General features: G+C 38.8%; 1 protein-coding gene and 1 non-coding gene across 4 annotated transcripts in view; one reads left to right on the plus strand and one right to left on the minus strand.

Annotated features, from left to right (window-relative positions):
- RNF24 (ring finger protein 24) overlaps positions 1-14274 on the plus strand; it is a 141629-nt gene that overhangs the window by 118548 nt on the left and 8807 nt on the right. For all 3 annotated transcript variants that reach the window (XM_067707581.1, XM_067707579.1, XM_067707580.1), the window contains 2 exons: positions 951-993; positions 3109-3150. In XM_067707581.1, the coding sequence (XP_067563682.1) occupies positions 951-993; positions 3109-3150 (85 nt within the window). The remainder of the gene's footprint in view (positions 1-950; positions 994-3108; positions 3151-14274) is intronic.
- On the minus strand, positions 9900-10034 carry LOC137208302 (small nucleolar RNA SNORA70). Its single transcript, XR_010935607.1, has one exon. It is a non-coding gene; the product is annotated as a small nucleolar RNA SNORA70 (small nucleolar RNA).

The following is a 14274-nucleotide window of genomic DNA, read 5'->3' on the forward strand; positions in this document are numbered from 1 at the left end:
ACCAGACTGGCTAAAAATTTTTAGACTGACCCTACCAAGCTGTGGCAAAGATGTGAACAACTAGAACTTTCATGCACTACCCATAGGAGTAAAACTGGTACAAGCACTTTGGACCAGTAATTCTACTCCTAGATACTCACTCAACAGAAATGAGTCTATATGTCCACTAAAAGACATGTAGAAGAATTTGTATAGCAGCTTGATTCATAATTGCCCCAAATTGGAAGTAACCTAAATACTTGTCAACAGTGGAATGGATAGTTTTATATTCATTCGTAAAATGGAACACTATATGTCAGTCAAAAATATAATTACTGCAACAACATGGATGAATTTCACAAGTAATTGTTGACTGAAAGAAGCCAACACAGGAGAGTATATACCAAATGATCCATTTATGTGAAGTTCAAAAACAAGCATAGTTAATCTACAATGATAAAAATTAGGATAGTGTTAGGGGTGAATATTGATTGGGAAGAGTCATTTCAGGGATGCTGGAAATGTTCTATGTATTGATCTGGGTGATAGTTACAGTGGTGTGTATAACTTTTTTTAATACTTATCTGTATTCTTGAGGCTTTTGCACATTATTAGATGTATATTATATTGATACCTCAATTTTTTAATTAGGAAAAATGTGATATATTAAATATTATTGAAATAAGTGGACTATTGTCAATATAAAAAATTGAGCCTTCTTTAAAATATTTGAGATTTTGTTTTAATGAGATTTCACTTGGCCTTATATATTTGGATAACATTCTATGGTTCACTGGTCACTTTCTCATAACATGGTAACAGATATGTCATTTGAGTGTATTGTAGAATAAAGATTCTGGATTTTAAACCATAAATGATATAAATTAATACCAAAAATAAGCAGTTTTAAAATTTTTGTCAAATTCTTATATGGAAATCTCAGTATTGCATTTCTCATTTCTGTCTTTTAGGCTAAGACATCAAGCACACAAAGAATTTTATGCCTACAAACAGGTGAGAGAGATTTACTTAAGATTAGCTTTGATCATGTTCTTCACCAAAAAAATGAGACCTCAGGTTTCCACTCATATTTTAAACTGGGACTAGACTTACTTGTGTTCATTTTAGCATTTTGCTTGCCAATTTGCCATACAAAATACTTCAAGTGTTCCTTTTTTTTTTTTTTTTTTTTTGGCTGTGTTGAGTCTTCGTTACTGTACACGGGCTTTCTCTAGTTGCGGCGAGTGGGGGCTACTCTTCGTTGCAGTGCCTGGGCTTATTGTGGTGGCTTCTCTTAAGTATTACTTGAAGTTACAGAAAGTTCAAATGATAAAATAATATAACGTAACAGGGAACTTTGGCCAATATTTTGGTAAAGAGAAATGCTGTAGCTTAAAATCCTTGAACTTACTATCATCCTAATGGAGTTCAGAGATTCCATTAAATGAAATTTTTACCTTCTTCATTAGAAGACATACTAGTTCCTCAGAGGTAACCAGCTGTATTATACTGATCTCATCTCCTCCCCTTTGTGTTTTAAATGTTAGTTCACATCACACTACTGGAAGTCCAGATACTTCAGTCATTGCTATTAACTCCTAGCCCTTTGTACTATCCCTTTGCTGATATGTTCTTTAAGGTAATAAATTTAGCTTTTCTTGAAAGCCAGTAAAATTTGTTTTTTCTTCCATGCGTCATCCATTAATATTTTACCACTGATACCAAACAGTGGGCCTAGGTGTTCCTTAATTTTCTTTTGACCCTGAGCATGAAATTATTTTTGTCGTCCATAGCAATTTAGGAGGGGGGGAGAGGTGGGGGCGGGGGCCAAGCTTCAGTTTATTTGGGTCTTTAATCTTGCTGACACTGATGTTACAGACCATGTCGTCATTTTAGGATTACATATCTTTGTATCCATGTCTCTTTGAAATCTGAGCTCATTGGTGAGTTCCTTAGATGTCCACACTGATGTCCACAGGTAACCACACATGGGTCTCGTGTGGGATTTAATATACAGAGATGAATGTCTTAGTTTTCTAAAGGAATGAATCTTTTTGTCTCAATTTTTGTCTCAAATGGTTTTTTGAGGAACCTCCACACTGTTTTCCATAGTGGCTGCACCAACTTACATTCCCACCAACAGCGTAGGAGGGTTCCCTTTTCTCCACACCCTCGCCAGCATTTGTTATCTGTAGGCTTTTTAATGATGACCATTCTGACTGGTGGGAGGTGATACCTCATTGTAGTTTTGATTTTCATTTCTCTGATAATTAGTGATGTTGAGCATCTTTTCATGTGCCTGTTGTCCCTCTGTATGTCTTCTTTGGAGAACTGTCTATTTAGGTCTGCTGCCCATTTTTCAATTGGGTTGTTTGTTTTTTGTTAATGAGTTGTATGAGCTGTTTGTATATTTTGGAAATTAAGCCCTTGTCAGTGGCATCATTTGCAAATATTTTCTCCCAGTCCTTAAGTTGTCTTTTCATTTTGCTTATGGTTTCCTTTGCTGTGCAGAAGCTTTCAAGCTTGATTAGGTCCTATTTGTTTAGAGATGTTCTTTTTAAATAGTCATCTGCCCTCTTGTCATTTTGCATTATTTTTAACTGATATCCAGTCACCACAAAGTCAGGTTAGGGACAGCACCTGGATGAGTTTTAAACCTATTTACATAATTCTGGATAGAGCTAAAGTTTTCTGAGGATACTGATGTATAATAATAAGCAAAGCTTCCAAAATTAAGATTGACCTTACTTTTCAGTCTTTTATAAATTACCAGTCTGTCCCATGAGTCAATACTGTGTTTTACCAAATCATGAGGCAAGCAATCTCATTTACTTTCCCCCCATATTAGCACATACTCCAGATAGGCATGTGTTAATTTCTTCTCCCAAAATTTAATCTATTCTCAAAGAGATTTTAAAATTGCTTTTCAGGAGAATACTACACCTTGCTCAAGTTAAAAGAATGTTGCTAAAATGTTCTATCTCAAACTGTAAGAGATTCTCTCTAATACTGAATATGAGGTGAAATGAGCTATATACAGAAAAGAAAAATATTTGTAAGAACAATGAGAAATCTTTTAAATTACAGATTTAAATGGGCATAAAAGCATACTTTTTTTTTGTCTTACAGGTTATATTAAAAGAAAAAGTAAAAGAACTGAATTTACATGAGGTAAGTTGCCTATAAGTATTTTAATCTGCTCTTGAGTATATGCTAACAGAAGTGGTATGCTGTGGTATGCTTAAACATCTATATTTTCACACACTGAAAAAAATTGGGCTTATTTTGATCAGCTTAATAGAATATTTGAGGGTGAGGTCACATAAAAATCAATTTTGTGAAGACTTATAAGAGTGTAAAATAACCCATTTTTAATAGGAATGGTGTCAGTGTAAGATTTCATAGCAGCAGGGATGCTGCTTGCTGTCCATGCTATACGAGTAGGAGATAGATATAAGCAAGTTTTTCTACTCAAGATGAATTTGCACTAATTTCACTCTTGAAAATGTTCCCAGAAGTCCTTTCTTACCAATGGCACAAACAAGGCAGTGATTACTTCATGAAGGTGGGGGCTTGGGGAGGTGAGACAGAGGGATGGAATAGGGAAGAGCTATAGGGAGAGATATGAACTCTTGGACTTGTCTAGTAATGAGGTTGCGTGGTTGGGGTGTTCACTATATTGTTATGCTTTCTAAGCTATATACAGATGTGTGTGTTTATCCTGCTATGCACCTTAAGACACGTAGTCTATAGTAATTCTTGTTTATTTTATTCCTTGTCTTGCCACTGATTTCAAATGCTCAGAGTTTTTATTTTTAATTTTAGGGCCCTTTCTCTTCCACCCTTTCTGAGTTTTTTAATTGGTGTTTAAAGCAAGGACTTGAAAAGCTACACACTGTCATATCTATGTTTTATATAGCATAACTGTGGTGAAGCTACATTACCAGTCTCTTCAAAGAGAGTTAAGTTGTGAAATTATTTGAATAATAGTAAAAAAATAATGATTTATATTATTGTTGAACACTTTGAAATTATCTACTGCTCCTTTGCTCTTTTTTTAAAATATTTATTTATTTGGTTGCACTGGGTCTTAGTTGCGGCAGGTGGGCTCCTTAGTTGTGGCATGCATATGAGATCTAGTTCCCTGACCAGGGATCAAACCCAGGCCCCCTGCATTGGGAGCTCAGAGTCTTAACCACTGTGCCACCAAGGGAAGTCCCTCCTTTGCTCTTTCTGCATGTTTTTTATCAAAGAGTTGATATGGTACAGCATTTCAGAACTAACCTTGGATTAAACTCAAGCATCAAATACTGTTTGATTTTTAAATTTTTCCTAAAACAGTAACAGAAAGTGATCCTCTTCTGTTTGGAGTCTTTTTGATGACCATAAATGAAAAGATCTAATTCTGACATACATTAACAATACTGAATAACCATGTTTGTCAGGAATAGAAGTCTTCCTTATTGGTTTGACCCATTAGTTTAGAATCTTTATCCTGAATAAGTGAATTGTGTTACATCATTACTCATCAGAGTTAGTATCCCAACCGCACCCACTAATTCCAGTTTCACTGTGCCCAAGAAAACCTAACCTTGCTCTACAACTTGTTTCCAGAGGCCAGTCATGTACTTTTCGCAGTTTGGTCCTTTTTTGATGCACTTCTTTGTGTTGAAACTATTTTGTCAAACTTCTTTGTGTGTGTGCATTCCTGTGGCCTAATTATACAATGATACATAGCTTGTTCCTGTGTAAGCACACATAATTTCAATATGAATAACGTTATTAGTGAATAATTATAATAGTGGAAAATCAGAGACAAGCTAAATGTCCATCAGTAGTGTGACAAATAAATAAAACATGATACACTGGAAGATTATCCATCAAGAGAGGGAGGGAGGGAGGAAAAGAAGGAAACCTGATACAGTGATTCATACAGTGAGGTACTATACGGCAGGCAAAATTAAGGAACAAGCTCCATCTATAAACACGTCAACCTAGATAGATCTCTAACGGAATCTTGAAAAAGCAAGTTGCAAAATGATATAAATGTTTATATCATGTATGTAAACTAAGATAAACACATTTTTCATGGATTTATATGCATACTGCTTAGTGTTTGAAAAGGATGCATAATGATCACACAGAGGAGGAGAGAAGAGGGAAAAGATTAGGGGAAGTTGGTCAAAAGGGATATTAATTTCATATATAATGTTCTTAATTTTAAAGAAGGAAAGTAAGTTAATATATTATTTTAAAAATACAGTTGAGGAATTCCCTGGAGGTCCAGTGGTTAGGACTCCGTGCTGTCACTGCCAAGGGCCCAGGTTCAATCCCTGATCAGGGAACTAAGATCCCACAAGCCACGTGGCAAAAAAAATCTAAAAAGTACGGTTGACGGCTTCCCTGGTGGCGCAGTGGTTGAGAGTCCGCCTGCCGATGCAGGGGACACGGGTTCATGCCCAGGTCCGGGAAGATCCCACATGCCACGGAGCGGCTGGGCCCGTGAGCCATGGCCGCTGAGCCTGCGCGTCCGGAGCCTGTGCTCCGCAACGGGAGAGGCCACAACAGTGAGAGGCCCACGTACAGAAAAACAAAAAAAGTACAATTGACCCTTGAACAACATGGGTTTGAACTGCACGGGTCCACTTATACGCAGATTTTTTTCAATAGTGAATACTACAGTATTACACGGTCTGTGGTTGTTTGAATCTGTGGATGATCCCACATGCTGTGCGGTGTGGCCAAAGTTATAAAAAAACAGAACAAACATAAATAAATAAATTGCATCTAATGGAGTCTTGGTATCAAGAGAAACAGAAAAGTGCCATGGAAGCTGTGACACACTGGGGCATGCAAGGTCCTGTGTTAAAGAAGTTGTCAGCACTCAGCTCTAGCTAATTGTTACCATAGGGGAATGTAGGCTATTGCCAACTATTGCCAGATATGGGTTTTTTTTTAAGAAAAGCCTGAGAGCCTTGACATTAGTCTGTGATCTGCTTGTCATTTGCATTTAGTCTTTGATTTGTTCACCACAGTGTCCCCAGCTCTGGTTATGGTGAATGGTTGCTTTCTCCACTTAATTTCTTTTGCACCTTTATCAAAAATCAAATGGCCATATTTTTGTGAGTCTATTTCTGGATTCTCTATTCTGTTCCATTGATTTCTGTGCCTATGTCCCTTCACCAATACCACAGTCTTGATTACTGTATTTTTATAGCAAGTCTTAAAATCAGGTAATATGACTCCTCCAACTTTATTCTTCTTTTCCAAAACTGTTTTAGCTAGTCTGGTTCCTTTGCTCTTCCATGTAAATTGTAACAGCAGCTTGTCTATCTGTACACACACAAACAACAACAACAAAAATCCTGCTGGGATCTTGATTAGTATTGCATCAAATATATAAATCGGGGGAAATTTGGTATCTTTACCATGTTGAGTTTTCTAATCTGTAAACACATTATGTCTTTATATTTGAAGTGTTTTTATAGACAGCATATAGTTAGGTCATGTTTTTTAATCCACCCTGCCAACCTGTCTTTTAATTGATGTGTTTAGACCATTTATGTTCAATGCAATTATTGATGTGTTTGAAATTAGGTCTACTCTTTTACTATTTATCTTCCGCTTTTGCCCCTCTTTCTTATTCCTTTGTCTCCTCCTACCTTCTTTTGGGTTATTTGAACATTTTTAGTATTTTATCTATTGTGATTTTATCTTTTTGTATAATTTTCTAGTGGTTACTTAGGGATTACAAAATAAATACCTAGAATCAATTTTTTAGCACTTCATTTGCAATGTAGAAACCTTATCACCATATAGATCCCTTTACTTTTACTCCTTTATACAGTAAGTGTCATATTACACCTATATACATTGAAAATGGCATCAGACAGTGTTACATTTTTTACTTTTAACCATCAGATATATTTTAAAGAATTCAGGAGGGGACGAATAGTTTGTTATATTTATCCAAATATTTACCATTTCTGTTGCTCTTAATTCCCAGTTTTCCAAGTTTCCTTCTTACGTCACTTTCCTTCTATGTGATGAACCTCCTTTAGCAATTCTTTGAGAGCAGATCTGCTGGCTATGAATTCTATTAGTTTGCCTTCATCTGAGAATGTCTTTATTTCACCTTTTTTTTTTTTTTTTTTTTTTTACGATACGCGGGCCTCTCACTGTTGTGGCCTCTCCCGTTGCGGAGCACAGGCTCCGGACGCGCAGGCTCGGCGGCCATGGCTCACTGGCCCAGCCGCTCCGCGGCATGTGGGATCCTCCCAGACCGGGGCACGAACCCGTGTCCCCTGCATCGGCAGGCGGACTCTCAACCACTGCACCACCAGGGAAGCCCCTATTTCACCTTTATTCCTAGGTTATTTCTTTTCCTTCAGCGTTTTTAAAATGTTGTGCCACTTCCTTCTGACCTCCATGGTTTCTGATGAGAAATTCATAGTCATTCGAATCATCAATCTCCTATCCATATGTGTCATTTTTCTCTGGCTGCTTTCAAGATTTTTTTCTATGTCTTTAGTTTTCAGCAATTTGATTATGATATGTCTCAGCATGGATTTCTTTGGCTTCATAAATATGTAGGTCTGTCTTTCACCAAGCTTTGGAAGTTTTCAGCCATTATTTCTTCAAATATTTTTTCTGTACTGTATTCTTTCTATCCTGCCACTCTCCCAGAGAAGGCCTCATCCACCTGCTGTGGCCATGTGGGCCAATCAGAACCCTGAGCCCACATCTACAGTACAGTACAGTGATACAGCCATCCATATAGCTTCTAAATTTGAACATGTTTGGTTCCATCCCCACTTCTGTCAGGGTGATATTGCCTATACATACAGAAAGGGAAGGAGAACCTGCTCCCTCCTGCATCTCAGCAGAAGGTGGGATCCTAGCTGCACAAGGACAAGGAACAGTCATCTTTAGGTCAGTTTTCCTGGATCAGGCAGAGAGTGGGTGAGAAGTCATGTGGCAGACATGCTATGGCCCTGCTCTACCCTACTTTCCACAAGAAGAGACTGTAGGAAGGTAACCCCATTGGAGTTGCCCCCCTGTGTAAAATGAAGTTAGGAACATCTTTTCCTTCTCCTCACCTCCCCACAAGCTCATTCCCTTCCCTTTGGTCCAGTGAGGAGGAGGTCTGGTGGTACAAGTTTTGCCACATCCCTTTCTTATGTAGGAGGAGGTATAAACCCTCTCAGTCTTTCTAGGATTACTGATCAATCTTCTTATAAATCACATTACTCAAATTAATTTTAAAATTATAATATGAATACTTAGAGCCCAACTGAGTTTCATCCCTCAGTTTAAATTGTAAAAATTGTTTTACAAAAATAGTTTAAAAAAAACCCCAAAGCATGTATAGGGAGCTGACAGTATACAGGACCCTAGAGATTGAGTGGGCAAAGTATAGTCCCTCCCTGCCCTCAAGGAGCACTGATCCCACAGGAAAGAAAGTCATAAGCCAGTGAGGCAAGGACAGTAAAGGGCTGAGCACACTAACATATGAGGGCCATGGAACGGACGTCCCACTGCACTTCAGTTTGGAACAAGAAAGTCAGATCTTTCCTGAGCAGCACAGCCATGTTTAGAGTGCTTTCATAGCTTTTAAAGATTCCAACCTTAAATGACACGTCTGAACTGGGAATGCTGCCTTTGCAAAAGATATGATTATCCTCGTAACTATTCAAGGAAAGGTATATTAGTGTTCACTACCACCATCAAAGAATGATTGTATATTTAAAAGAAAATCATTTTGGCTAAATTCCCTGGGCTGTGGGTCATTTTCATTGTGTGACGTTGTCTTCCCCACATGACTCTCCACTCCCTAGCTTGCATTTTGAGGTAAATTTATAGACTGTGTCAACCTCTTGAAAATTGTCAAATCCTTCCTTCTTGGTCATTTTAGGGATCATGCACTCTGTGAATACTAGAAAATTAGGCTTCTTTCCAGTATATATGCTATGGTCACTAAAAGCCATTTTTCCCTTGAAATTTGTTTTATTTATGGGTATAATCTCAGTGTAAAGAAAATGGAATCATGTATACAAGGTGGCAAAATTACCAAGATGTCTGTTTCTTCATATAATTTATCTTAAGAGCAAGGGAACTGACACTTTAAAAAATTTAGGTGATGTAAGTATTATTCCTTATTTTGCTTTTGTAAAAATTGAGGTTTAAGAAAGTTGAGGAAAATGGGCATGTCCTCTAGCTTCTGAGTGTGGAGAAAGAAGGTGACCCTATCTTTCTGAGTCTGGAGCCTTCACATTATGATGCCCCTACTGCACCCACAAACTTGAAGCTTCTGCTGTTCCTCAAGCTGCAAAAAATTACTTTGAAATGCCGTGACCCGGCTTCCTTTTGTTCTCTGCAGATGCCATCAATAGCATGTAAAACAAATAAACTCAAGTATCTACAGACTGACCAATCAGTAAATGTATGTCCTAGCCCTGTTTCTGACAGGGCTGATAGGATCTATTCTTTTTTTTTTTTTTTTTGACAAGAAAGTAGGGTTTATTGGTGGGCATGGGTAGGGAGGGGGCAGCGCCAAGGCTCTCATGAGTGCAGGGCCCGCCATTTGTCCAGGGGGCCACGATTAGGGATGTACTTGACCCCACAGCCATCTGGGATGAGCCGCTTTTCTGCCACCATGTTTTCAAATTCATCTGCATTAAACTTAGTAAATCCCCACTTCTTGGAGATGTGGATCTTCTGGTGGCCAGGGAACTTGAACTTGCCCCTGCGGAGGGCCTCAATCAAATGCTCCTTGTTCTGCAGCTTGGTGCGGATGGACATTATGACCTGGCAATGTGGACCCTGGCCACTGTGCCCTGGGGCTTTCCAAAGGCACCATGCATACCTGTCTGGAGCCTAGACTGGGGACAGCATGCCAGTCATTAATGTCCACTGGAAAGGGCTGTCTCCAAGGTCCCTTAGGGCAACCCATACAGGCAACAGGCCGCATACACTACCGAGGAGGCTGCTGTTTGCAGCCATTGCGCACCAGGCCCCCATGGGGAAAAGAGCACAGTCGGCTTAACTGGCTGCAAAGGATCTATTCTTTGACTTCAAAAAATGAAGAGTGATGGGAATGTTTCCTATCCTCATTCTGTGAGGCCAGTATTGCCCTAATATCAAGACCAGTCAATGACATCATAAAAAAAGAAAACTCCAAACCAATATTCCTTATGAATATAGTTGTAAAAATCCTCAACAAAATACTAGCAAACCAAATTCAGCAGCATATAAAAAGGATTATATATCATAACTAAATGGAATTTATCCCAGGAATACAAGGTTGGTTCAACAAAGGAAAATGAGTGAATGTAATACCCCCTATTGACAGAATAAAGGGGTAGGGAGAACACATGACCACCTCAATAGATGTAGAAAAAGCATTTGACAAAATTCAACATTCTTTTATGATAATACTCAATAAACTAGAAGCAGAAGGGAACTTCTGCAACTTGATAAAGATTTCTATGAAAAACCCACAACTGGGCTTCCCTGGTGGTGTAGTGGTTAAGAATCCGCCTGCCAATGCAGGGGACACGGGTTCAAGCCCTGGTCCGGGAAGATCCCACATGCCATGGAGCAACTAAGCCCGTGCGCCACAACTACTGAGCCTGCACTCTAAAGCCCCCAAGCCACGACTACTGAGCCCACATGCCACAACTACTGAGGTCTGCATGCCTAGAGCCTGTGCTCCGCAACAAGAAAAGCCACAACAGTGAGAAGCCCGCACACCGCAATGAAGAGTAGCCCCCGCTCACTGCAACTAGAGAAAGCCCACGCGCAGCAACGAAGACCCAAAGCAACCAATAAATAAATAAAAATTTTAAAAAACAAACAAAAAGACCCCACAACTAACATCATACTTAATGAAAGACTGAAAGCTTTTCCTCTTAAGGGGAAACAAGACAAGGATGCCTACTCTTATCACTTTTATTCAACATTGTACTGGAGGAGTCTAGGCAGAGCAGTTAGGCAAGAAAAAGTAATCAAAGGCATCCAGATTTGAAAGAAAGAAGTAAAGCTATATTTGCAGATATGATTTTGTAAACACAGAAACCCCTAAAGAATCCACCAAAAATCACAAGATAAATGAGTTCAATAAATTTCCAGGATAAAGATCAATATACAAAAATCAGCTGTAGGGACTTGCCTGCTGGTCCAGTGGTAAAGAATCTGCCTTCCAATGCAGGGGACGCAGGTTCAATCCCTGGTCAGGGAACTAAGATCCCACATGCCACGGGGTAACTAAGCCCATGCACCACAACAACTGAGCTCACACGCCTCAACTAGAGAGCCTGCACGCGGCAAACTACAGAGCCCACGAGCCCTGGAGCCTGCATGTCACAACTAGAGAAGAGAAAACCCACAGGCCACAGCTAGAGAGAAGCCCATGCGCTGCAAAGAAAGATCCCACATACCTCAACGAACATCCCATGTGCCGCAACTGAGACCCAATGCAGCCAAAAATAAAATAAAGTAAATTAAATAAATAAATAAAATCAGCTGTATTTCTATGCAGTGGCAATGAACAATCTGAAAATGAAATTAAGAAAGCAATTCCAATTACAATAGCATCAAAAAGAACAATATTCCTAGGCATAAATTTAACAAAAGAAGCTCAGACTTGTACATTGAAAAATTATAAAACATCATTGAAAGATATTACAGAAGACCTAAATGAATGGAAAGACATCCTTTGTTCATGGTTTGGAAGACTTACTATTGTTAATATAGCAGTATTCCCCCAAAATATTTACAAAATCAACACAACTCCTGTCAAAATCACAGCTGCCCTTTCTTTTTTTTGTAGAAATTAACAAGCAGAATTTAAAATTCACATGGAAATGCAGGAGGCCCTGAATGGCAAACACAGTCTTAAAAACAGGAGAGGATTGGAGGATTCACACCTCCCAATATCAGAACTTACTGCCAAGCTACAGTATTTAAGACAGTGTGATACTGGCAGATGGACAGACATACAGATCAATGGAATAGAAATGAGAGTTCAGAAATAAACCCATACACTTATGGTCAATTGATTTTCAACAAGGGTGCCAAGACATCCAATAGGAAAAGAGTAATCTATTCAACAAATGGTTCTGGGATAACTAGATAACCACTTAAAGAATGAAATTGGAGCCCTGCTTCACACCATACACAAAGGAACTCAAAAATGAATCAAAGGGCTTCCCTGGTGGCGCAGTGGTTCAGAGTACACCTGCCGATGCAAGGGACGTGGGTTCGTGCCCCGCTCCGGGAAGATCCCACATGCCGCGGAGCGGCTGGGCCCGTGAGCCATGGCCACTGAGCTTGCGCGTCCGGAGCCTGTGCTCCGCAATGGGAGAGGCCACAACAGTGAGAGGCCCGCATACAGCAAAAAGAAAGAAGAAAAAAAAAGACATTGAAAAAAAAGAAAGTAAAGAGACAAACCACAGGGAGAAAATATTTGCAAATCTTATATCTGGTAAGAGTTTGGTATCCAGAATACATAAAGAACTCTTACAACTCAATAATAAAAAGCCTACAAAATAAAAAGATCTGCAAATACTTTGTCCCAGTCTTTTTATCCTAACAGGATCTTTTGCAGAGCAAAAGTTTTTAAATTTGATGAACTCCAGTTTATCAATTTTTTTTGGTTGCTTGGTGTCTATGGATGTCCCATTGCTCCAACACCATTTGTTGCAAAGGCTGTCCTTCTGCCATTGAAATGCTTTTGCACCTTTGTCAAAATCAGTTGGCTATCTGATAAGGGATTTGTGTCTAGTATATATAAAGAAGTCTCACAACTCAGTAACAAAAAGAAAAATTACCCAACTAAAAAACGGGCAAAGAATTTGAAAAGACGTTTCTCCAAAGAAGGTACACAAATGGCCAGTAAGCACATTGTTAGTCATTAGGGAAATGCAAATCAAACCCCCAATGAGATGTCACTTCATACCATCTAGGATGGATATAATCAAAGAGACAGACAATAATAATAACCTGAAGATATGGAGAAATTGGAGCCCTCATACACTGCTGGTGAGAGTGTGAAATGGTTTGGCCACTTTGGAAAACAGTTTAGTAGTTCCTCAGAAAGTTAAACATAGAGCTACCATATGACCCAGCAATTCTACTCCTAGATATATACCCAAGAGAAATGAAAACTCTTAACAGATACTTGTGCACCAATGTTTAGAGCAAGATTATTCACAACAGCCGAAAGGTATAAACAACCCAAGTAGCCATCAACAGATGAATGGATAAATGTGGTATATTCATATAACGGAATACTATTTTGCCACAAAAATGAAGTATTGATTCATGCTACAGCATGAATGAACTTTGAAGGTATCTTTCTAAGTGAAAGGAGACAGGCACAGAAGACCACATGTTGTATGATACCATTACATGATTCCATTCCATTTTGAAATGACCAGAATAAACAAATCCATCAAGAAAGGAAGTTGATTAGTGGTTGCCAGGGGAGAAGGTGGAATGGGGGGTGACTGCTTATGGACATGGGCTTTTGGAAGCAGATGATAAAAATGTTCTGGAATTAGATAGTACGATGGTTGCACAACTCTGTGAATATATGAAAAACTGCTGAATTGTACACTTTACAGGGGTGAATATTATGATGTGTGAATTATATATCTCCATTTTTAAAAAGGAATGAGAGAAACAATCTTGTTGAAACACTGGAAAGTAAAGCTTATTTGCAAAATATGATCTGTAAATTTGTAAAATTAGTTTGACCCTTGAGGGAACTTCTAAGAAGTCAGATCTAAGGCTTTTCTCTTCATGATTGACCTTGGCTTTTGGTCAACTTTAGTGCTTAACACATCAGAATTTATTTTGTTTTTTTTTTCAGGTGACTATGGTTTTAGAATTTTTTAAGAAGAACGTAATAGCCATTAATAGTAACTCCATTTGAAAAGGCTACAAATCTAATTTTGGATTCTGGAAAAATAACCAAAGCAACGTCTTGCCCTTTGGTAGGGTCAGCACTGAATATCTACAGGGCAGAGCCAGCAGTCCTCACCCTCTTTCAGAAGGCTATCCTGGGAGGGAAGCTGGGTTAAGGCCAGAGGACCTTTTCACACAATGTAGGAGGTGGGAACATCATTTCCCCTTTACAGATGGGAAGCAGAAGCCCAAAAAAGATCATCCCAAAGTTGGAACCGCTAGTTTCTCATCTTTACCCACAGCTTGTTCTTAACCTTCCTCCAGAAAACAAAACTGGGCTTGAAAATAGTACTCCCATCACTAAATTTAAACGTGAATAAAAACAAC

This window comes from Pseudorca crassidens, chromosome 15 (assembly GCF_039906515.1).
Source record: "Pseudorca crassidens isolate mPseCra1 chromosome 15, mPseCra1.hap1, whole genome shotgun sequence".
Taxonomy (NCBI): Eukaryota; Metazoa; Chordata; class Mammalia; order Artiodactyla; family Delphinidae; genus Pseudorca; species Pseudorca crassidens.